At 45.4% G+C, this 25958-nt stretch overlaps 1 protein-coding gene across 1 annotated transcript; it reads right to left on the bottom strand.

Moving 5' to 3' along the window:
* Nucleotides 1-754: 754 nt before the first annotated feature.
* LOC310908753 (very long chain fatty acid elongase 4-like) lies at nucleotides 755-9216 on the bottom strand (the record flags this gene model as incomplete). Its single annotated transcript, XM_083860117.1, has 9 exons — nucleotides 9183-9216; nucleotides 8623-8696; nucleotides 7983-8048; nucleotides 7251-7438; nucleotides 5995-6075; nucleotides 5186-5245; nucleotides 3983-4097; nucleotides 2955-3082; nucleotides 755-934 (listed from the first exon to the last, which is right to left on the bottom strand). Exons 3-9 carry the CDS (start codon nucleotides 8038-8040, stop codon nucleotides 755-757), a joined length of 810 nt encoding a protein of 269 aa, XP_083716243.1. The 5' UTR covers nucleotides 8041-8048; nucleotides 8623-8696; nucleotides 9183-9216.
* Between the last annotated feature and the right edge of the window lie 16742 nt (nucleotides 9217-25958).

The raw sequence follows: 25958 nt of genomic DNA, 5'->3' as shown, positions 1-25958 counted from the left end.
TCATGCATTAAAATCCTCTATTGGTATGAGAGCAACCAAAGGGAAATAAGCATTCCAGAAAATGGAACATGGTGACTCTTACTGCACTAGCTTCTTACTAGGAAGAAAGTGCTAATAATGCCTTCTCTAGCTTCAGGACAGTGAAGACACTTGTCCAGCCAGACAACCTGATGTCCAGTTTCCTCAGTGCTTATACTGATGTGAAGTTAAACCTTCAGGACTAACCCTGTCCAAGCAGGAGCTTCCTTGTCAGGACAGGGTGGGATGCAGTGTACAGCTGATCCTGCAGTCCCTGTGGATTCCTGACTGCTGCTGCTACCTGGATATTGATTTCCAGGCTGGAGGCACTTGATCCTGTCTGATCTACAACGCCAAGCTGAGACAGTTTTGTGGATGCAAAGAAACCCCTCTAGAGCCTATGAAATGAGGCAGGGAGTTGTAGCTGGCTGCAAGACCTTGGACACTGAGTTAGAGATGGAAAGGAAAAAAGACCTTAATCTGGCAAGTGTCCCAAAGCGTGCTGTGCTGATGACTACTTGGCTTAGCTTGGCCTCAGCTTAATTAAGTGTGCTCCTCATCTCCTTAATCCCTGAGTTTACATCATTCCTTTCTCCTCCCTGACCTGGGATATCTGAAGGCAAGAGATGAGCCTCACACACACTCCCCAGGTACATTTTCTTCCTGAAACCACATCACAAGCAGCAGAGAACACGGATGTCCATCAGACTGTGCTCTCTGTCCTCCTTGGTTTCCTTTAAGTCAGCTTTTCCCTCTTTTCCTGCTTTCCCCTAATGTAGGTCCGGTAGTAGAAGCGTAGAAAGAGAGCCAGGAGGCTGAGGATGTAGAGGAAGACTGCAGTGTTGAAGCCATCAGGGAAGGGGCACTCTGTGAAGAGGTTGTAGGAGGAATGAGCAGCAATGGCCACAAACTGGCACTGGAAGAGGTGGAAAAAAAGAGTGTCTTGGTTTGCAATATGTAACCAAAAGTATGTATTCTATTTCTATCTGTTGAAACCATCTGGGGAGGTGTTTTCTTTATCTCTTCTATAACCTATTCCTCATAACTCCAGGAGGAGGGGGTGGGTGCCTTCTGATAATGGGCCAGCTGTTAAAACCAAGTGGGGCAGTGTTCCTTATCTCTTCCATGGCTCATCCTCCCTCCAGGGAGTATCTGCTGTTAATGGGCCATCAAGGCTTACTGCATGACTGATAAAATTACATAATTCCATTGGGAGATGCTCCACCCAGTGGGAGGAGCCAACCATTCCGACCTGGATAAAAATGGACAGTCAGAAACAACAAGGCAGCCTGTCTTCCACTGGGTTCCAGAGGAAGAGCAGACCCATCTCACCATCACTGGACCCTTCTACAGGATCATCTCTACTCCAACAGAACCACATCTGTTACTCCAGGAGGATTTATTTCCAGCACCCTGACCAACAGGGTGTCAGGTCCTATCTCTGACTCTGTCAGTGTTTTCTAGGATTTTTTTGTACTACTACATTTGTATTTTTTAATATTCCTAGTAAAAAACACTGCTATTCTTATTCCCATATCTTTGCCTGAAAGCCCCTAATTGCAAAATTATACTAATTTGGAGGGAAAGGGTTTACATTCTCCATTCCAAGGGGGGTGCTGACCTTCCCTGGCAGACACCTGTCTTTACAAACCAAGACAAAGTGGCAGCCAGATTAGGGAACCTACATGAGATACACCTCAGCTGCCCATTGAGATCATCACAGCCATCACAACATCCTAGCAGTGTCCTCAACCCAGAAGATCACCTGCTTGCCTCTCCTGACATCCCTGGGAACCTGCCTTTCAAGCCCAGCAGTGTTTTCCCACCAGGAAAGATGCCCATCAAACCTGGAGGTTTAACCAATCCAGCCTCTCCTGCCCTTGGCCCATTTCTCTGCCACAAATGCAGTAACTGAGAGGTTGGGATATGGAAACTGAAGGTGGGAGATTCCTCTTCCCCAGTGGTAAGCAGGTTATTATACCCATAATTATTTTGATTTGTATTTTAGCTTGCAGAGAGGAACTACAGCTACTACCTTTATTCATTTAAACATTATTTTTTTTTTTATTTCACTAAGTCACCTGTCTCAATACCATGAAGCAATGAGTTCTACCTACCAAAAAAGCTATTAAATATTTTTTTCCTGTGCTATAATTTGCATTACAAATACCTTTTTATTTCATTAAATGCTTTCTTGTTCTGCTTTGCCATCCAGGCTAAGTGAGAATTCTGGAGCAGCCTTCCCTGCGCCACTCTTTTACACATACCCTCTTCCCTTGTAACTTCATACTTTTGGTTTGCAAAGCCTCTCTTTGAGTGGAAAAAATTCCCCTACAACCATTGTCCTTTTCTGGACTATTGCATTTATGCTGTATTTTTGGAAAAAAACATGGATTTTCTGGAATTTGTAACTTTGTCAGAGATGAGGGAAAGAAAATCCAAAGGGATTTTCTAGAGAAAGAGTAAAATTCACATATTTCTCTTTAACCTGCCTGTTTGCCTACAGTTAAAAACACCCTTCCTTTCTGAAGGGTGAACTTCCAGGGTTGGGGCATCCACAAAATACCCAATCTGCTGCCCTACAGAGAATCCAAAGTTTCCCTGAATCACTGCCCCCACCTCTCCACATCAAGCTCTGCTTTCAGTGCTCCATATACAACATAAAAAGGAGGAATCCAGCTGCTAATTTTTCACTTCCCCTCCCGTTACAGAGCTGTGGATAATCAATTTGATATGATCACCAATAATCTTGTGAAAGCAGCATTTGGAGCAGGTCACCCACGGCTTCACCTCTCAGAGTTGGCACATGAGGGCACCTGGGGACACGCTGCTCTCCGTGGGCAGCAAACAGAGATTGAGCCAGCGAGGTGACAGACAGCAGGGGCCATCACACCTGACCCGTGGGAGGGCAGGGAAGAACACTTGGAGCTAATTACCATCTGCAGGAGGGTCAGGTAACGCTTCCACCACAGGTGCCGGCGCATCCGCGGTCCCAGGCTGGCCAGGGCGTAGTAGCCATACATGAAGATGTGGACAAAGGAGTTCAGCATCCCAATAAAGAAGGCTGAGGAGGGAAGAAGGGAGGGTGAACAAGGCACACGACCCATTCCAGGCTAACCCCATGAAGGGCTCACAGCCACTGTGATGATGCTTCCAAAATTCATCACATCCGCCCCGTTCGGAAACGTTCCATCCGGCTCTGCCATGGAAACACGCCAGTTTCTCCCTTCCTTCAGCAGCCAGAATCATTGGATGGGTTGGGTCAGAAGAGACCTTAAAGGCCACTAGCTCCAACCCCCAGGGCACATCTCCCACTAGAGCTGCCCAAAACCCCATCCTTGAACTGCCAGGCTTGGGGCATCCACAGTATACCCATCCCATATCAAGGGTTCAGGGAGAGAGAAGAGCTTCAAAGGCAGAGGAGAGACTTTGATCATCTGACCTGAGCACTTCACATCATTCTGATGGTCAAGGCTCTGTAGCCAAAATGACTTCCCAAAAAGGAATGCCCCAGTGTCTTGTATAGGGTCTACCTAGAGTGGTTTAGTACCCAGATGCTTCTCTTCCAGTTGAGCAAAAAGGGTTCTGGATACAGCCCAGAAATGGGCACAGCCAGAGTAGGAAACAGAGCCAGGACCTGGGATGCTGCTCCAGGGCCTCTGATTGGAGAGTGAGGGAGCACTGCTCTGGGAGGAGATACACACAGACCTCCTGTAGGATGTTAATTTTTTTCTGTTTGGACCTCACCTCATTCTGGGTGAGGCAGAGAACATGGCAGCCTAAACAGCCCCAAGAGCTGAGCAGATGGCATCATCTGAAAACACACAAAATCTTCTCACCTTTGGAAGCAGGTGGGCTTCCTACCTGCCAGTCAGCCCAACTGCACTGATAATGCTACTTCCACAGCCCAAAAAACCCATAAGAAACACAAGGTTTTCCTGCAGCAGCATTTCTTACATCATACCTTGTCCTCCAGGCACGTATTTGACCCCTGACCACCAGTTGAAGAGCATAGAGCCGTGATGGTACACGTGCAGAAAAGTCACCTGCTCTTGTTTCTTGCGCAGGATTAAGAAAACCTGAAAGAAGCCAGGCAAAGGAAAACCTTGAGTCAATGTGCTTAGACAAAAATTTCATAGTAAAAAGTTAGAAAAATAACTAATAATGAGTCTGAATCTCCCAAACCCATTTCCTCTGCTGTTGACAAAAACTGGTGAAGTGCAGTAGAACTTATAGGGGGAACCGGAAGACAGAATTTCTTCCACGAAGGCCCAAATATTTTTATGTCTGGATTCAGGCCCCAAAGAGGACACATCTGAGACTCTGACTGAGCTTCCACACAGTTCACAGCTGCTTGGGTCTGCTCCTTTTCAGGACATAGGTTGTATATTTACTGCTACCAGACAATAACCCACAGAAAAACCACTGTGTTGAATGGCCAAACCCTGCTGGAATTTGCATTAGCAAAGAGAATGGTTTGGCCAGATGAATACGTGTCAGGTCACTGCATTTCACCATATGCATATACATACACACACCAAAAAGTGAATCTGCTTTTCAGGCACTCAGGACTGGCAAAAAAGCTGCTTTTGTTGCTGATGCAAACAGAGAAGGGACTGGCCAAACCCCTGGCAATAGGCCTAGGAAGGATCCACGCGTTTATTCACATTTCAGTGGGTTACACCTCAAAGAGTTTCAGGCTAGGACACAGCTTTCTTCTACTGGCCAAGCAAAGGCCTTGTCCAGTCACTTAGTTCATTTACAATGCAGAAAGAGACCTGAAGACAAGCTATAAGAGGCGGACTTTCAATTCCCCCAGGACACAAACCTTTAGCGCACAGCTCCAGGATAATCCATGGCAGCAGAGATGCCAGGACTTGTCTACTTGCAGCTCCTTTTCTGCCCCACTGTTAATCAGCCAGCCAGGCAACAGCAGAACCTGTATGGCACCAGCAACTTAAATTTTGGGGGCCCACCTGGCAGCAGGCAGTGTTAAAGCCTCTCCCCTAACACTGTGCCCAGCCTCAGAAAGGCTGCTGGGGATGGAGACTGGCAGGGAATCAATACAGGATCAACCCAGGACATCAGTTCTGGAATGCTGCCCCTTTCTGACAAGGAAATATCTGTTTCCAGCCCCGGTCCCGCTGAGGAGCTGAGCCTTCCTTACCGTATCCAGCAGCTCGATGACTTTGGAGAAGAAGAACCACCAACACACTCTTGCCATCTGCTGGGCAGCACAAGGAAGGCACTACAGTTAGAGCTTTATCCAAAATAAACACATTTTCAAACACTCTGTATTCCTTCCCACCTGAGGTCTGCAGAAAGCGGGGGACATAAGGGGATTCTGGGGGTTTGTTTTTTGGATTTTTTCGGGTTTTTTTGGTTTTTGGATTTTTTTGTCCAGATGGCAAGGCTCTGAAAAACTGAAAAGATAACATGATGCTTGCATCTGTTCAAAGCAAGGCACTGTAACTCCAAATTCAAAGAGAAAAAAACCTCATGCAGCATTTTTGGAAAGCTAGTCCCGGTGGGACTCAACCCCCTGTGATGACCAAGGGATGGTTTTAGCCAAATCTCTTTGCTAAAAGAAGTGTTGAGTAAGATTTCTGTTATGCAAGGCAGAGGATATAAAAATTAGTTTTCTTGTGATCACCCAGAATCCTTATAACCCATGTGAAGAATCACTTCTATTTCAGAGGTAATTTGCAATATTGATACCTCAGCTGGGAAGATCATCCTCTCTGCAGTGATCAAAGAGCAAACTTGGATGTCTGGGTTGACTGAGATGATTAATTTTAGAGAACTAAAGACAAGTGCAGCAACTGTTGAAGCAGGCAATTTAATGGAATAGATTTACAGGCAACAACAAGCTGGAGTCAAAACTATCTTAGCCATGCAAATTGCTATTTATGAACAAAGGAATCTGCATAGCCAGGGGAGGGCAGGGCTTAAGGCAAACTTTCTCCAGAACTTTACCCTCATTCCCAGCTCACTCTGGCTGTAATCCACTGGCTGGCACAGGTAGCTGTAGTTGGCCAAGACTGAAGTGACCAGAAACTGAAACAAACAAACAAAAAAACCAAATGGAAATCAATTTTCTGTTCAATGCCATCTGTCTCAAAAAAGATGGGTGCATTAATGCTAAGGTGGTAGGGTCTCAGTCTAATAGTCACTGACCGAAATTCCATGAACAAATAGTAAAGAAAACAAAGTACTTCACATCCTGGTTGGAATCTTAAGATGCAAGTTTGGCCTGGAAAGATTCGTAACTCTTTGTGTAATCACTGGAGGGCTCAAAACTACTTCAGCAGGAATAGTGAAATTCTAAGCTTCTGAGTCTCTGTGAGAGACTCTGTTCCCCTTTGCAAAGATCCTGGGCTGTTCTGTTTGGGTTGGTTGCATTTGCCTGTTCACTGGAAAGCCAAAAACTGGACCAAGTAACCAGAAAAACTGAACAGTCAAGCACAGAAAAGCAATTTTCACACCTGTCCTCAAATGGAGCAGCATTTGTTCAAAAAAACCCACAAGCACTTTGTGTTAATGTAACACTTGTGATACAAATTAAAAGGTCACATTTGTTGGCATCAGAATGTTTTTTAAACCTATTTGGCCACGTTTTCTCAAAGAGTTTTCAGTGGTCTACATAAACTAGGGGGGACAGGCTTTTGGAAAGGCTTATGTATTAAGAACAAGCAGAAAAAAATGTTCTTTATACTCTCAGCAGCAGGAAGAGAGAGACTGGTTGGCACTCCTGGAGACAACTACCAATTTTGGAAGAAAATAGAATGTTAAGGAGTTGGAAGGGATCTTAAAGATCATCTAGTCCCAACCCCCTGCCTTGAGCAAGGACACCTTCCACTAGACCAGTGGTTCTCCATCCTCAGAGATGGATCCATCACCAGCCAGACTTGAGGGGAAATGAGGCAGTTCCACATCCTCCACACAACCCTGTGCCTAATGGAGAGATTTCAGCTTGCAATTTATTCCTTCAGGATGAATGAAATCCCATGTTAATTTCATGAATGGCAGGAGGATTGAGAAATGGGAGGAAATCAAATACAGCAGGACGACACTGCTCCTCTTGTGGCAAAACATGGTCATGCCCAAAGCCAGCTCCCAACTCATTTCAGCAGAGCCCACCAACAAAAGCCGCTCAAACCCTGGAAATCTGTAGTCTCTGGAATTCAGACCGTTCCCAGGTGCTTACCTAGGAGCCAATCCTGCCTCCTCACCTCGTAGAACATGTAGCAGGACAATGCCACCATGGCCAGGTTGTAGGCGAGGAGCGGAGCCCGCAGCTCCAGCTGCCGTCGGTGCCGCATGCAGGACGGCCCCAGGGCCACCATCAAGAGGTAGGAGGTGAAGACCAGGGTGACAGGAACTGGGGAGTAGACCAGTGGCCACGGGTCTGTCCTTGGATCTGGGAAGCAGAACACATAGGATGTGGCATCTCCACACAGCGCAGGGTAGATTTATTTTGTTGTATTTAATAATTTCCCTTCAGTGCGCTCGCCGGCAGAAAGAAAACTGGTGAAATCTGCACCTCAGTCCTTCTGCTCTGACTCAGCCAAAAGGCTTTAGCACAAAGGTTTTAGCCCAGTTTTTGCAGTACTGGAAGGCAGATCTTTCCTGGGATGAGCTGGAGCCCTCCCTGCGCAAAAGGGGTGATCCCAGACAACTTGTCCAGGGAGGTGCACGAGCAGCCAAAGCAACAGTGGCTCCTCAGGAGTGTAAATCTTTACAACTGAATAACAAAAGTGTTTCAATCACTGGTGTTATGTCCTTTCAATCCTTAGGACATCTGAAATTCTCCACTCCTTCATTTTTATACCTGCTCATAAAGTGGACTCTCTTAAAAAGCATGAATTTACTGGGAAATGCCCAGTTTGGTTTCTTCTAGGTTTGGTTTTCATGAGCATGCTATTCATGCAGAAATTCCCATTTTAGACAGCAGCTGCACCTACCTCCACTTTCAAGAACCCAGTTGTAGAGTTCCTGAGTTTTCTGCCAAGTCGATGCCATCCCAAGTTCTGGAAAGAAATTAACTTGACTGAGTCTAGAATGAGGAGAGTCTTTAGACAAAGGGTCAGGACTAATGAAAGGACATTAGTTGGCTTTGTAAAAATTTAACTTTTAGACCAAGATTAAAGAGAAACCCTCCCTTGCAAGGATTAGCAACTTAGCTTCCAGGTTTTATTTATTTATAAATTTAGATAACTTATTATTTAATTTCCAGATTTTGATATTTCACTGAGGTTTCACTTCTAAAAAATGCTCTGAGCAACTGCATGTGATCTGCCAGAGCCAGGAGGGAACTGCCAGAGCCCTCAGGAAATCAGACACGAGGCATTTTTTCCCCAAAGCACTGTGGGCACAACATTCACGTGAGAATGACACACCAGATGTCATAACTGCATCCTTCTGCAGGTATTATTGGATATTCCCAGTGCTGGAAGGCAGCGAGGGATTCATTCAGCACTGCTGCAGCTCCAGAGGAGTTAACAGAGCTGGTTATTTGGTTTTCCGAGGCCTCAGTTTATACATTAATTTTGTTTTATCTTGTATAGATTCTCTAATGTAGTATATAAAGTAGAATACTCATACATATTGTGATGATCCTCCTCTTCTCTTCTTTCCTTTTAGCAGGGAGATGTTTTCAAAGGCACTTGGAAGTTCTCCTAAAAAACACTTTTGTGCAGTTAGTTTCAACAGCTTGAGCTACCTGATCCAGTCCTCTCCATCAGCAAACACACAGGACCACCTTCCTCCCACTTTCACCTCCTGCTGCCATTGAGAAAATCACATTTGACTCCTCCTCACAGACTGACATCGTGTCGGCGGCAGACACCCCCAAATTTCTCTGCTGCAGTTAATCCTTGCAGTCAACCCCTTTATTTATTTTATTTTTTTTTGGGGGGGAGATGCTCCTCTGACACAAAACCCGAGCCCTCTGGGAGGTGTCACAGCCACAAACCCTTGTAATCCCGGTGGCCTCTGCCAGCACCCAGATTAGCCGGCGATTATCAGCTGGCTCAGAGTCAACACTGCAGGGATTCTGCACTCTTACATGCCCCTGAACAATCCACACACATTCCAGCTCACTCCACTGCCCTTCTTTCCCTCCCAGAGCACCGGGAAAAGCCAGGAAAGAGGAACAGACTCACCTCAGCCGGCTCCGAGCATCCTTTTCTCCAGGACTGTATCCCCAGCTGGGCGCGACGCAGGCAGAGCCGGACAAGGAGCTTCAGGCTGTGCTCAGCTTTCCTCTCCACGAGGGAGGTGAGTACATCACTTGCTAGATCTCCCACAGTTGTCGTGAGTTCTTCATGCCTTTTTCTTCAGTCTCTTTTTCCAGCGGTGGCCACCCAAACCCAATGTCGGCCGCGGGCACCGCGACGTTGAGTCGCGCAACTTTTCCCCAGAGTTAGAGGTTACATCACACACTCCTCCCCCACCCTCTCCTGCCTCTCCCCACACGGTTTATCAGCTTAGGGGACTGCAAAGAAGAGGGAAATGAATGCCAAAGAGGTCTAGGATTCCGCAGGAGTGAACTGCTGACCTTTAGTGCCGCGCTCAGCCAAGTGGGAGCCGGGCCAGCGTTTGTGCCGTGAGTTTCTCCAGGATGTGCTGGGACAGCTTTGTGGATAGGGAAAGACCAGGGATCAAGGCTGGAAACCAGTCTGCTTGGAGCACTCCTTTAGATCAGCACCAGGGGCTGTCAGCAAGGGTTTTGTGTGCTCAAAATAGGCCCAGACCTCCAGATGAGGGGGCAGAGAACCCTGAGGACACTCACTCACTCACTCACTGGCAGAAGACAGGGAAAACTCAGCTGGAGTCACCCTCTCACATCCAGCCTGTGTCCCTGGGGTGAGTCACTTTTACCATTTTTAATGAGACAGGGAAAATATTTGGAAGGGTGTGACAGTGATACCAAGTGATCTCCAGGCACTGCATCCAAGGAAAACGGAGGGAGCTGCAGTGATTCAGTCCCATGTGGGGGTACCAATGCAGAACCAGGACCCTGTACCCCCCACCCTCCAATAAACAGCTCCAAGCCAAATGATGGGGTTCAGCTTGGTCACCTGGGGTCACCTGGGGTGTGGATACATCCTCTTCTTTTCCCAGTGGGCACAGATCATTAGCAAACTCCAAATCAAACAAAGGGTAGTACCATTTCTCCTACCATTGCATTGTGCCTGTCACCAGATCCATGACAAACCTTTCTGAAGGGCAAAGCACCAAAGATTAGCTTTTTCAAAGCAGCTTTAGGAATTAGGCATATCATGTGCTGGGAGTTTCTCACTGGAGCACATCACATGCTGATGGTGCTGGACAAGCTACTGCATTTCTGTGATTTATGGAAACCATGAGAGAATTTAAATAAATATTTTTGGGACTAAGGGTTTGAATTTAGGGTGTCAGGGGGTTAGAAGGGCAATCTAGTTTAGAAGAGGATTTGACTGACCTTTGGTATCATATTTATTGACCTATAAAGACCTTTTCTTGAAGTTTTTGAATTGCTCGTGAACCAGCAGGTTTAATTTCTATATTTTTTGGTGCCCCAGTGTTAAAAAAAGGTTCAATGATCTATCTGTGTGAATTGATGGAGGTGATAAATCAGACCAGTCCTTTCTATCTGGCACATGTAGACAGTACTAGATTTTATTATATCTATCTGGTAATTCAAGTAATGTTTGTAGAGCTATTTATATAGAAGTATAAGGCTCAGAATTACGGACACAAAACTTTTCCATCAAATGCTTATTACCCTGGTGGGAAAAAAAAAATCATCTGCAGTGAATTTCCATGAATTTCATTTGGGGCAAACTATTTAATTGTTCACATAAAATGAATTTATTTATTTTTTTTTTAATAGTATGAAACATATTTTATTTTTTTTAAGCCTTCCCTGTTCCTGGAGTACTCTCAGTGCAGATGGAGAGATGTCATCAGTGACGTGGTACTTTTACACTCCAGGAATGGGTGTCCTTTGATGAATGTCAGCACAACTGTGAGGGACCCCACACAAAAGCCTCAGGGCTTTTACTTTCAGCAAGAACTCAGTAGAAAAATAACCCCCAACATTGCTCCTTCACTGGAACAATATTAGGGCAGCTCTGAATGCCAAAGTGAATTGGGTTTTTCATTCAGTGACTTGGCAGGAAAAAAGGGGATTGCAGGGATGTGAATGACAGGCACAGTAATAAGGAAATTGGTTATGTAGAGGGTGTGACAGCTCAGACAACTCTATCAGAGATTAAAAACCTATTTTAACTTATGAAAAACCTGGCTATCTCCAGCATAGTTTAGAGGTGGTTGTCACAAAATTATTATCAGTAAAACAATACTGAGGACTTCTAGATAGTGCAGCTTTTGCTCTTTGGTCCTGTGATTGCTGGTGCTTCCAACCAGAGCTGTACTAAAAGCACAAATTACCAAAGGAGACCTGTTTTAATGCTTAATAGAGACAAGGAGCAGGGGCCACTCTCATCTGGATACACAGGTTACATCATGGTGCTGCTCTGAACACCACAGCAGAGGCCTGGCAGATCACAGAGGCACAGAATGGCTTGAGTTGGGAGGAACCTTAAAGATCAGCCAGTTCCAATCCTCCTGCCATGGTCAGGGACACCTTCCACTGTCCTGGGTTGCTCAGAGCCCCATCCAACCTGGCCTGGGACACTGCCAGGGATGGGGCAGCCACAGCTGCTCTGGGAAACCTGTGCCAGGGCCCCACCACCCTCAAAGGGAGAAATTTCTTCCAATCTAAACCTTCCCTCTGTCAGTGTGAAGCCATTCCCTCTTATCCTGTCACTCCAGGTTCTTGTCTAGAATCTCTCTCCATCTTTCCTTTGGGCTCCTTTCAGGTCCTGGAAGGCCACACTGAGGTCATGTCAAAGCCTTCCCTTCCCCAGGGAGAAGAACAAGATGATCTTTAAGGTCCCTTCCAACCCATTCTGTGATTCTCTGATCCCTTCTGGAGCAGAGCACACCTTCAAGTGATATCACCAACCTGCTCAAATCAACAAAGCACCAATAATAGCAGCAGGAAAAAGCTGGGCCAAAGAATATCTAACCACTTAAGGCACCACAGCCTTAGCTACCAGCACACAAAGATGTGATGTGGCCCAGATACCTTCTCAAACTTGCACACACCTGGCCCTTGGAACTCCTGGATGGTACCAAACTCACTTCCCATACAATTCCAGTGGCCAGACTGCTCAAATGTTTGATGCATGCAGATATTCAGGTGTTGTGCTTTATATGCAGATAATAAAAGTTACTGGTAACTTATGTATGGAACTGGCTTCTGTAAGAGGTAAATATCAGAGCTGAGGATGCCACAGGACAGGAAGGAAGGTGACAAAACCACAAATCTTTTACTCTGCTCTTATCTACATCTGCACTCTTGCTACATAAGATAACATATTTATGACTCAGGAGAAGTTCAGGTATTGTCAACACTTCCAGCAGATGAGGCAGCACCTTGCTCCTTGGCAAGATTGTGCTCCAAAGCAAGCTCTGAACTCTTGAAATGGCATCTTCATGAATATATTGCCAAGGGAGGTTTATGTTATCTCCCCTAATTCATGCTTTTTAACAACCACCTCAGCTCTCAATGGCTTGCCACAGAAATAAATGACAGCTGGTTTTATGAGTACACTCTCAACAATAGGGAACACATAAATAGATGTTTTTACAGCAATGGAATTTCCCGTAGAATAATAATTGAATGGCTGAGTTAGTTTTGCTAATATGCAATTACCAGTTTATATATGTTTCTGGGGAAATACAGTGGTTTCAGGTGACAATCAGTCATCACTAAAACACTCTGAAGACCTCACCAAACTTTTCAGCACATTTGGGTCTAATCCACAAAGCTTTTGTGAATGAAAAAAATCCAAACTCACATCTATTTAGAGCAAAAAGAAGCCCGTAAGAGGCACAGTGAAGCAGTTGAAGATGCTTCTGGCACAGGGATTCTGTTTCTTGATTGCCTCACTTATACACCATGCAAGCAATTGCACAGATCTGGAAAGGTTTAGAAGAGATTACAGGAAGGGGTTTTTGGCAGAGGTACTGAGCAGCCTGTCTCTGTGCACAGGACTGGGAGATTGCATCGACTCTCCTGTAAATTATGGTCTTAATCCCCAGTATTTTAATTTTACCTGCATAGATTTTTTCAGTTTAATTAATCTGTGGGGATCTCAGAAAAGTCATTCAACCTCTCCATGCCTCAGTTCCCAGAGCTGGAAAGGAGAAGGAAACCTTCTCTCCCATGGGAGTGTGGTGAAGGTGACCTGCAGTGGGTGGAGAGCCAAATCTGCCATGTTCCACCCATCTGGGTGCCAGCTCGGGTTCTTCTGGCTCTGGGGCTGCTGTCTTTGTGACCTTGAGCCAGTAATTTCAGCTGTGACTCATCAAACAAAAGCCTTAAATTTAGGTGTCTACAGCTAATGAACTCCTGCAAGGCTTAAGGGAGTTCTGAGGGCTGATCCAGCTGTGCCACACAGAAGAATGTGCTGACATTCAAAGTATATCACCTGAGCTCCCACTGCTCTGGTAGGCAAAGGATTCCTGCAAATTTTGTGCCATATCTGGAAGATCCATATGGATAACAGAGCTATCTTAAGGCATCTCCAGTGGCACTGGACACCTTCTTATGTACAGGCATCTGAGTTGAGTCCTCTTTGCTTTTACACCCACCTTTTGTCAGCCTTGACCACTTACTTGATCAGTTCTTTGAGATAAGTCCCTTCTCTGGTGATGTGCTTTTGTGACCGAGCATCAGTCTTGGTGGTGGGAGCCTGAAACAGCCCTGTCTCCAAAAATGCATTCTCAAGTGTAATTTTTAGGGCCTAGAGAATTCAGAAACTTTTGACTTTCATCTCACCTGCTGTCTTTTCAGCATGTCTTGAATCAGTGTTATTTCAAAATTGTGCCTGGCAAGAAGGGACTTAAAGCTGATCCCAAGCATCATCCAAAAACCTGCCAGAAATGAGCTTAAAATTATGAATTTATCAACTGGGTAATAACAACCTCTTACAAAAAAACAAAAACAAACCAATCAAAAAAGAAACAAACCAAAAGCCAAACCTTAGGCATCATGGTAGCAACAAGGTTTTTATGCCAAGATCTTGGCATAAGAGGAGTGAGGAGCCAAAAGAAAGAGAAGGTGATGAGCCTTCATTTAGACATCCAAAGGATGCCAGGAATATTGTTCTAGTCCTAGAGCTCTACAAAGAACACAGAACGAAATTGATTGTCCAAGGGCTCCAACAGAATCAGCCTGTGGATCTCCAAACCCAGACCTCATGGCATTTCCAAAATGCTGGAGCCACGGGTAGAGCATAGATTTAATTCCTGCTCTAATTAGTGCAGTACCCATGTAATGAGAGTACAGTGCTGATGACTGCTGCTGTCTCTTGTCTTCCCATCTGAAATCAAGGGAATACAGGATCTCCATACACCTGTCTCTTGGTGATACCTGAATGTTTCAGTGCTCCTGAGAACTTTCCTCTTCCATTTCACTCCCACACAACCCCACCAACAGCACTGAGCTGAGAAATTAATTCTGACCAGCTGTTCCTGTCGAAGGGAGAGCACATAATAGAACTTGCCACTGAACATCCACTGCCATTGGAGAAGGGATTCTTTTTCCTTTTTTTTTTTTTTTTTTTTTTTTTCTTCTAGTTTCTGACATTCCTCCACTATGTGCACTCAGCTGATCAAACATGCCAGTCATAACAGAGAATAAAGAGAGACATTAAATGGTGCACAAACATTGTGCAGGCCACCTGCAAATGTCTGAGTCTCACACTATAGGAAAGAGGATGCTCTTGTAATTGAAATGCTGCTGTTGAAAGAAAATAATGTGCATTTTTAAAATCACACCAGCATCTGTCAGCTTCATGGGAATTCTGGAAGTCTAAGATGACTCTTCCTTTTTTTCTGTTTGCCTGGCCGTTACCTGTAGCCCTGGTTGATGCCTGAAATGTTTTAGCTTTCTGAAATTCTTTTCCCAAGGAATTTTCTGCAAGCAAGAAACATGTTTTTGTAACTGTACTATGTTTATATTCTTTCCCTAGGAGGGACTTCTTCTTGATGTCCCAACCGTTTCACCCTAATTACAGCTGCAAATCCTTGACATGAAGTGGTCAGCCAGACTGTGATGTGTCCCCAACTCTTTACATTTCCCCTTTTTATTCCCATTTTGCCTGCTCCTGGCATTCTCCTGCCCATGCCTGCAAAGCACTGGATCGTGTCTCCCATGCAGATTGCAGGCTCTGCAGACTCTGATTCCCCGTGCAGTGTCTACCAAAGTATTTATGGCAGCAATAAAAATTGAGGATGCAAAATCCTCTTTCCTCCTCTAATGATCTGGTACATCTGCTCCCAGTGATCTGGAAGCCAAATAGAGCAGATATTTATAGGAGCCAGAAAATGAGCAGTTCGACTTTCCAAATTCCAATGGTGGGTTTTGGAGCCAATAGGCAGCACAGAGTGTTCTGATCTCTGTCCTCCAAAGCAATTACTGTGTGGAGAACAGCAGACACCTTCCTGAAATTGCTTTATATTTACAATAGCAAAAAAGGCTTAGGTTTTGTCCTGGTATATCCTGAATCTCTATCTATGTGTGAATCTCTGTGTGATTTCTCCTTCAGTTAGAGCAGCTCATGACAAAAGACAGTGACATGAAATCCTTACTGAGGCAACAAACTCCTCCATGCAGAAAAAAAAGGCAACATCCCTACTGGGCAGGACTTGGCTGGATTTTATGTACTGCTCTCAAAGTGATGAACACTCTGTTCAAGTCCTTAAGGCTCAGGGGCTCTCAGCAACCTGGTCTAGTGGAAGGTGTCCCTGCCCAAGGCAAAGGGTTGGAACTGGATGATCTTTAAGGTCTCTTCCAACTCAAATCACTTTGGGGTTCTCTGAAAACAGCGTGGGTGATTCACTGGAGAAAAACTGCCATTCCCCTTCCATTTATTGCAGAAAAAAGAATGTGGTTGGGACTCCTCCAGTTCAGATTCCTTGGGGCTGTGGTGAATCAGTCAATAATAGAAGGGCCATACACAGTCAAACAGCTGCAGAGCTGCATCATCAAAGTGACGTGACTCCTTTGCTACTCCCTGAGGCATTATGAGGTTTAATTACTGTTTTATTCTTAGGGACCTTTACAGAAAGGCAATCTGTTCATGCCACAAGCTGTTAATATCATTGCTGCTGCTGGCAAGTGCAGTCCTGGTAAAGGTGGCAATAAATGAGCCAGTGTAACATGCAGGATTTCCCTCTCCTCCTGTTTTCCATTTCCCTGTAACTGCATTATGTACCAGGGAAGGTTAACCTGGCCTACAGGCACAGGTCTTGTCATTATTCCAAGCTCCAGGCCAAATCCTGAGGGATGATGTGGGCTAGCTCACTGTACTTCAATAGACTTCATCCTTCCTTTTTATCTTGACCACTGTGAGATGTTTGGAGCTGATCCACTTGGGATTGTACACGCTCCTTTGGTTTGTGGGTTTGTCCTTGTTGCCCTACAGTGCTTTGTCCCCTACAGGGACACAATCTTTCACACAACAGTGTGGGAAAAACACAATGACAGAGTATTCTCTTAGCTTGAAGGCAACAAACCACCCCTCTGAGAGGAAAACATTGATGTCTGCCATGGGAGACACGATGGAGTACAGAGCAGGCAGTGACCTTGGAGAGAAATCCTGGTTCTGAGTATGCAGGTCACATACCCCTGTCTCATCTATTTGTTAAAAAAAGGGGAGGGTGTACAATCTGTCTTCATCTGTCTTACAGCAGAGGAAGGAAGCCTTTTAATGACTTTCTGTCAGGAGGAGATTTAGACAATTAAAATATGATATAATGACTGTAGCTAGCAAGGCCCAAACTAATGATATAAAGAGAGCAGACAGAAGAAAAAGGGTCCTCCTTTTTTGAAAAAAAAAAAAAAAAAAAAAAAAAAAAAAAGTCAATGTTGTTCATGGGCTTCCTTGAGACTACAGAGATTGTGCCCTGAAATTAGGATAGTTTGCTGAGCCCCAGGCTGATGGTTCCATCTCTGTGCTAAGTAGGTTAGGAAGAAGATTTAAAGAGAGATTTGGAGGTTTCCTGCTGCCCCTTGCAGAAGCATCTCCAAAGGCATGGATTTAGTGCCAGCACAGGTAGTCACTGTGCCAGAATTGCCCTCCACACAATTCACCAACAGATCCCTCCCACCTGCTTCCAAAAGTCTTCACTTCAGGATCTTATGGACCTCACCTGCCCAGCCCCTTCCCCAGGAGCCAAAAAACAGCTGCCGCCAGTAAAAGGTGATGAGAGAACAGTCTCCTGTCACACCTGAGAGCTCACAGTGGTGTCCTGGAGAGGTGGTGACACTCCCTCAGCCCTGTGGGAGGGATGCAGGAGGTTCCCACCCCATGAATGGCAGAGATTTCTCATAAAGAGGACAGACCAGCTGTGGCCCTAAATTAATAGAATAACCCACCCCCCCAGCACTACCAGGAAATCAGTTCTGTTGGGGCCCTTTTACCTCAGTTAAATGGATTATCAGAGATATCCTGCAGATCCCAGGCAAATATTCATTTTCTCTGAGCTGCCTGGAAATCAGCCATAGATGCCAAGGGCTCAGCTGTGGACTGGGGACTTATGCCAGTTATTTTATTACCTGATTTTGGTTTTTTTGCCATGAGTCTTTAGCCATGACTCAGGCATCACAGTCTTCTTTTATACTTGGGAACATTTAACAGCTGCAAGAAATCTGTTTAAAAAAAGCTGATTTAGCAATAGAGTCATAGACTCTCTTGGATTCTAGGATCCTTGGGTCCAGTTCCTGGCCATGCACAGGACATCCCCAACAATCCCACCCTGTGCATCCCTGAGAGCATTGTCCAAATTCTCCTGGAGCTCTGACAGCCTTGGGGCTGTGACCATTTCCTGGGAGCCTGTTCAGTGCTCAACACCCTCTGGGGGAAGAATTTTCTCCTGATATCCACCCAAACTCTCCCCTGACACAGCTCCAGCCATTCCCTGATCTCACAGAGCAGAGCACACCTTCTGCTGGACCAGGGCCCTTCCATAGAGCCAAGAGAGGGACTAAAGACACTTGAGCCCAAGATGATACATCTTAAAGGAATGCGTTCACTTCCAAATATGATGTTCTGATTTGAATGCCACCCTCAACAGAATTTTGCCCTCTTCTGCCATCACTTCTTCCATGGTCTTTGTACACATGGAGGTTTCGATGATCTTAAGTTCTTTAGTGCCCAGATATACAGCATTTCATTTGAGCTCTTCTGAAGCCTTTCAAATTTGCCTGTTTCTCCACCAAAATGCAGTGACCAGTGACCAAATCCTGTTTTCCAATTAAAAAACAAAAAAAAAACAAAAAAACAAAACAAAAAAAAAAAAAAACAACCTAAAAAAAACTAAGGGGGAAAAAACCTTTAATCACTTCTGACACTTCTCCTTTTTTTTTTTTTTTTTTTTTTTTTTTTTTTTTTTTTTACATCTAGTACTTCTCTCCACTGTGTTAACTCCCTTAAAAATGTAGTAAAATGCTGCGATTTTTTAGAAGTATAAGTTTGCATCATATTTATCATAGAAATTAAGACTTTGAGAGTATTAGTAATCTTAGTGAAAAACTGAAATTAAAACAACAACAAAAAAACAACCCAGAAAACCAAAACCAAATCACCAAACAACACTGTGGGAATTGCTTAGTCACTGCCTTGCACTTGCTGCAAAAGAAATAAATTTGTGCTGAGCAAGCCAAATGTTAAATGCTGTGAGATCAGCTCTGGCAGGAGGATATGCTCCTTTTGCAAGGGCTGAAAAGATGATTCTCCTGGACATCTCTCACCTGAATCTGTCAGGGAGGTGACAGGCTTTGAGGTGGACTGGCAGAGTCCTGTGCCCACACAGACCTGGCAGAAAAAGGGGTGGTAGGGCTGGAACTTAGGGAGGGGTGGTGTGGCATAGTTGTAACCTGCCAGGCTCACAGCATTCTAACTCTTTTGGCTACTGCAATTAATTAATTAATTAATTGAGCAAGACTAGGGCTATGCACTCTGTGCTTTTCTCCTTTCTTTAAACCCGGTTTACTTTTATCTTTATTATATATATATATATATATATTAAGATTAACAGAGAATCGTCACTGACATCTCTGACCTCTGCTGAATCTCCATTTCCCTCAGGTGAGCAAACCACAAGGCCAAATCTATAAACAGAAAGCATTATGTAATTTAGTAAGACCGGAATTCAGTGCCATCAGGAATTGTTACAGTTAGGATGGATCCTAAGCTAGAATTTTTGGATTTTTTAAATTTCTACCACTAGAGGCCTGTAATGCGCTGCACATTTGGAAAAATCCACATTATGTCAGTGGCACAAGAGTATCTTGAGTACAAATCTGCACCATGATTGCAAAGAAGTTCCAACGTATTTAATTTCAGACATCTTTCTGCCAATGGCAGAACAAGTTCAAATAAGCAAATTTTCAGCAGTTTAATAAAAAAACCACTTAATAAGTAAATAATTTAATGTTTATGAACATGAAATCTTTCCTCAGCTCTCTTTAAAGCCTATGGAATGATCTCTTGTGGAACATTGCTTAGATTGAGATTTACTCAACAGACACCAAGACAGCTGATTTCAAATTAGGAATAAATAGAAAATTAGGAATAAATAGAAAATTATGAATAAATATTCACCTCTAGCGTGTTTGTGCATTTGTTTTGATAGTATAGCACATCTGGAAAAAGTACCCCACCTATGCATGAAGGCTTCACGCTTTTTAAAGAAATATTTTTTTATTCTAAAGTAGCCATAAGAGATGTGTATTTCCAAAACAACAATCCTGTTTATATCATGTTAGGGGGCTTGTGTTGGTTTGGTTATCTTTCTTGTTGATTTGATCAATCTGGTTTGCCCTGATACACAAATTTTCTGCACGTATAGAGACAATTTTCTGTGGATTTCAGAGTAAACCCTGAGATCTGTCTGGAAGGGAATTGCTGTGGGTAAAAGCAAGCTGAGCACTCAGACTGGTGGTTTTCTACTCCTGACATCCCCCAGTCCAGGTCTAGCAGTTTTTCTCTTACAAGGTGGCCACAGGTCCAAGGGCAGAGCCACTGACCTTTCACAATATTCATTTCAGAGCTGAAGAGAGAATTCCTTCACAAGCCACCACACAGCTCTCACTGGAGGTGTTTTGCAGAGGAAGGCAAGAGATGGCAGCAGAAATCGCTTCCTGGGATGAGATTCATCTCACCTAAGTTTACCCACCTGAAAGTTCGATGTCTTCAGCAAACCCACAGACCCTGGAGACAAACCCATGTTATTGGGAGGTGAGTCACTGTGCCTGTCAGCTCCACCATGAATCACCACTTAGCAGTGCCTTGCTTTTCTACTGACAAAATAAAGAGCTCAGAAGATCCCAGACAATTAACTGAGGTTTTATCTCTGAGTGTCATGGTTCAAATAAGGGGAAATATCCCTTTAGCTGCCCCTAGTGATGGCAGCAATGGAAATAATGCAGCTGTGAAGCTCTTGGCTGAGGTAATTTCTCTGTGTGGGACATGAAGCAAGCAAAGAGCTGGAGATGCTTTGATTTGCTGGTGCAGCCTCCCCCAGTGCTCTGAGTGCTAAGTGACTACATAAAACATGAGGGAATCAGACTTAGCCACAGCCCCATGGCCAGTCCTCTGACAGGCACTGATGGCACAGGGCTGTGACATCCCCACAGGAGGTGCTGTGCCTCCCTGCCCTGCCCTGCCACTGCCACCCTCCCTCCTCTGAGCCCAGAACTGGGAGTCACTGCAGAGCCTGAGCGCAGCAAGGCAGCCAAAAAGCGAAGGGAGGAGGCGTTTTGGAGGTGGAAATGCTTCCCTTGCCACCCCAGCCAAAGCCTGAAGGTGACTCATCCTCCTCTGCACACTCTCTCTCTCTCACAGCTCCTTCGTGTGCTGTTCTTCCCATCCTTCCCCTGCTTCTCCCTCCCCATAGAGGTGATCCAAAAAGTCCTTCTTTCCCCAGAAACTGCCTTTTTTTTTTTTTTTTTTTTTTTTTTTTTTTTTTTTTTTTTTTTTTTTGCTTGGTCACTGGTGTATCCAGCCCTATTTTTATGCCTTGCTTCAGGCACTGCATGAGTTTTTAGGCATTTATTGCAGAACAGGGCAGCAAATCTGACACCCTTGGTGAAATAAGCATTCCAGCAGATATAAACTCAGAGAAAATATGACCCTCACTCCTCCATTTGTCTCTTGGGACAGAAAATGCAAAATTTTGCCCCCGGGGTGAAGACTTTGAAAGCAGACTGGTTTCAACTGGGCACAGCTTTGCTGATTTTTAAGAAGGCTGTGCTGCTTCTAATTCACACCAGCATGGGAAGGTTCGATAAGAGCCTTATTGTGCGCTTCAGCGCCCAGCAAAACCCATCTTCCCACACACAGAAAGGAGGTGTCTGCTAAAATTAAACGTCATCCTCGCCAGCATTGTGGCACGCTGAATTTTCCTGCTGAAAATGCAGAGTGTGGAAGAGCTGATAAACAAACCGGCCGGGCTGAGGCTTCAAACAGGGGGAGGAAGGAAAGCAGAATGATGCTGCCTCTCCCCAGCTGTAGGATTGGGGTTGTAACTCTCTGGAGCAGAGACCATCTGAGCCTTGGTATCCCTGGCACAATCATCCTAACAAAGAATGAGTGACCCTGAGGAGCTGATCAGCTTCTCCCTCCAGGAAAGCCTCACCATGGGAAAGCAGCATTCCCTTTTTGGGGTTGTTAAAGGGTACAGGCACCCCTGGAGTCACCAGGGAAGGGCTTCCCTCCCCTTTTTCTCAAGGCTACATCAGGAAGCTGATGCAAATATTTCAGAAAAATTACTGAAATGTAGTTTTTTGCAGAAGCATCCCTCTCAGCCTGAACCAAGTCCTTCAGCCTGGCTGAGGCTGCCTTTTGGGCAAACAGCTTGGCTTTGCACACAGGAGACAGGCTGCCTCAGCTGGCCTGAGCAGGTGTGCTTGGGCTGATGTCAGGGGACACCAGCTGAGGCTCAGCCCTTTCTCCTGAGCCCATACGTTTAACAAGGGCCAAACTTCTGCACTTGGAGCAGTCACTCAATTTCTGTAATTAATAAAAAGTGAAAATGAGCTTTCTGGCAATGGAGGCAGAGCACCTCAGTGTGACTCCATTGCAAATTGTTCTCCTCCCTCAAAAAACACGGGGAACCATCAGAAGAAAGGGAGGAAGATAACAATCCAGCAACCAGAGCCAGGGATGAGATCCACCCCCCAAAATTTCATATGCAGCACCAACTCTCCAATGAGCAGCTTGCTTTAGCCCTTCTGGAAAGTCCTTATCTTCTTATACAAGATGGTTATTCACACCAATATCCCTTAGACAAGCTCAAACCACCACAGACATATATACAGTCTCTGATCCTGTTACACCTTCTCTGGGAGGGAAGGTGTTCCTCCTGTCTCACTGGAGTATGCAAGTTTAAGCATTTGTGCTCTGGAGACTTCCCCTTGTTCCTCAGTCTCTCTACAACACACCAAGGATTTAATGCTGAGTTTATGAGTGGCTTCTAAATTAGGATTTTAACAGAGATGATGAAAAGACCTGGACTCACAGAATGGGTCAGGCTGGAAGGGACCACAGTGGATCAGCTGGTCCCACCTCCCTGCTCCAGCAGGGCCATCCCAGAGCACAGGATTGTGTCCAGAGGGGTCTGGAATATCCCCAGTGAGGAGACTCCACAGCCTCTCTGGACAATCTGCTCAGGGCTCTGCCCAGGGAAGAAGTTCTGCCCCATGTCCAGGTGGAACCTCCTGGGGCTCAGTCCCTGCCCGTGGCTCTGGTGCCATTGCTGGGCCCTGCCCTGAGCCCTCCCTGCTCACAGGGACACACAGGGATCAGGTGTGGATTGGAAAGGGCTTGAAGATCATCCAGTTCCAACCCCCTGCCATGGGAAGGGACACCTTCCACTGTCCCAGGTTGCTCAGAGCCCCATCCAGCCTGGCCTGGGACACTTCCAGGGATGGGGCAGCCAAAGCTTCTCTGGGAAACCTGTGCCAGGGCCTCCCCACCCTCACAGGGAACAATTTCTTCCCAATATCCAACCTAACCCTGCTCTCTGTCAGTGTGAAGCCTTTCCCCTTGTCCTGTCACTCCAGGCCCTTGTCAAGAGTCTCTCTCCATCTTTCCTGTGGGTTCCCTTCAGGCACTGCAAGGCCACAATGAGGTCAGCCCAAAGGCTGAACAATCCCAATTCCCTCAGCCTTTCCTCCCAGCAGAGCTGCTCCATCCCTCTGATGCCCTTGGTGTCCCTGCTCTGGCCTGGCTGCAGCAGCTCCCTGTCCTTGCTGTGCTGGGATCTCAGGGCTGGAGGCAGCTCTGCAGGTGGGGCTGAGCAGAGAGGGGCAGAATCCCCTCCCTGTGACCTGCTGAAATCCATGCAATAAAACATATGGACACTGGAAAAAAAAATGCCAAGCTTCATTCCCACCTCCTCATTTTAATTTCTTAGCTTATGAATATAACTAAGGGACAATTCTCCTTAAGCCAATGGAAGTTCTGCTACTACCAGCATTCTGTTCAGCACACATCCTCAGACAGGGCACGGCTATTGAACACATAAACCAGAGATGCCCTGCATGCAAACACAGCTTCTGTCTTTTCTGGAAGTGGAAGCCTGCACAGGGAAATGACAGCACTCCCCCCACAGTGGCACCTTCCTGTTCCCAGCTGGGACCAAGGTGGGAAGCAGAGACTGAGCATCCTGCTCCCAGCCCACTCAGCAAAGTCACTGAGGCAAAAGGCTTGGATGCAGGGCAAGGGGAAGGTGGGGAGAAATTAAAATTCCTTCTGGCTTTCAAAGCTAAACACCAGATTTAGAACTCATGAGCAGCTTGTACGTTTGGTTTGAGCCAGGCTCAAGGCAGGCAGGTGCTGGGTCAGCAGCCTCTGCAGTGCTGTCAATGCCTTTCACTCCTGACCTGCAGTTCCTGAACACTTTGGCATGTGGGGACTGCTCTGGCATCCATCTCACTTGAAATCTGCTGCCCATGACCTCAGGAAACAGCCGTGTCCTTTGGGACCCTCATTCCCCCTTTTTCCCCTTTTCACAGAGAAGACAACGACTGCAAAAATAGAATAGAATAGAATAAAACATTTCAGTTGGAAGGGACACACAATAACCATCCAGTCCAACAGCCAGAGCACTTCAGAGCTGACCAAAGGTTAAGGGCATTGTCCAAAAACCTCTCAAACAATGACAGACCTGGGGCATTGTCCACCCCTTCAGGAATCCTGGTCCAGTGTCTCGCCACTCTCTTGGTAAAGAAATGCTTCCCAATGTCCAGTCTAAAATCACACAGGACAGGGGAAGCTGCATTTCCTCCTACTGCAGAGACAGAGAACTGGGACAAGGAAGGATAAATGTCCCCAGAAACCTTTCCCTGAAAAAGAGACTTGGATATTTGAGCTACAGCTGCTGTTGTGACATCATTCATGCTGATAGTTGTTGTTGTGATCAACTATAAAATTCAGGTAAGGAAACTCTCAAGTAAAGGCTGAATGAAGACCAGTAATTTCTCATCTTTCCTTTTTTTTTTTTTTTTTTTTTTTTTTTTTTCCTATGTGCATATTTGAGGGGACGATGGCATAGAAATGACTGCTTTCTTTCCTTTCAACCCTTTTACCAATCTGGGATTTCTGCCACTTGGCTAAGTTGACTTAGAATTATTTTCTATAATAAAAAGGATTTAGCTGAAGCTGCTCTAGTGAGCTAGGCATGAGGATCTAGAAATGAAAGACTGGCTGTTACTGTGAAAATTACTTCAGCATCTGACCCTGATTGTGCTGGCCCTCAATTTCTTGTGGGAAATGACAGTAAATGACATCCAGTCCTCATGGATTTCTGACTCTGAGTGTCTGGGAAGAGACCTGCTGCACTTACAAACTAAAATTAAGTCTGTTAAGTCTGTTCCTCCCCCAAAATAAACCCCCCCCCCCCTCCAAAAAATACTGGACACCAAGATCTTCTGGGGCTTCCATGCCTTTGCATAGGATGTGTGGATGCTGAGAGGGAATCCTGCCTGTTGTTGCCATCTCAAACACACAGGAAACATTCCTTTTGAGGATATGAACCCTTCTGTTGCAATTCTCCACGCATAGGAGGTGGCAGGATTTCCTCTAAGAAGAAATGAAAGTCCTTGCATGCCCCCACACTGATCTATATCCTTCAGGATTCCCATAAGGACTTGGAGCAGCTTATTTGTCATTTGTTATTCGAACTCAAGGGGATTTTTAATGTGAAAAAGTCCTTTGAATGAGACAGTCGAGTGCATCCACTGAGGGTTGCTCTGAGATGCAGATTGTCAGTCAGTACAGCTGATATTTGGTTCCAGAACTTTGACCCAAAGACTGACAATTTTTTACAACATTTTTTTGAATTCTATGAAAAGCCAGGGAGGGGATGGAAAATTGCTCTTTTAAAATCTTCTGCATGCTGCCATAGCACTCAGAGAGATTCACCAATATTTATGACTCCAGGGTCAGCTCTGCTAATTGAGTTAATTGAGGCTGTGCTGATTTGCACCAGCAGAGAACATGACCTCCAAACGTTGCATTTAAATTCATTTTCCCCATGCTCCCAGAGTTCTAGTGAGAGACAAACTGCCTCTCCCTCAGGAGTCATAGGGTAGGGGGGGATATAAACTAAGAGAAGAGCTGTTTGACTCTCCCTGTACTATTAGGGGCAGGGAATGAGGAGAGAATATAGATGGAGAGAGTGTGTTTGCCAAGGATGAGCAGGAAGGGGATGGAGATGCACTGATGCTGACAGTATTTCCATGATCTCCATATCTCTGCTGCAGCATCCCACTAATCCCACCCCACCAAGGCACCTTTTTCTCCAAATGGAGCACT

Source organism: Zosterops lateralis, assembly GCF_965231275.1.
Source record: "Zosterops lateralis genome assembly, chromosome: 4".
Classification (NCBI taxonomy): domain Eukaryota; kingdom Metazoa; phylum Chordata; class Aves; order Passeriformes; family Zosteropidae; genus Zosterops; species Zosterops lateralis.
This window is presented reverse-complemented; position numbering and strand designations above follow the sequence as displayed.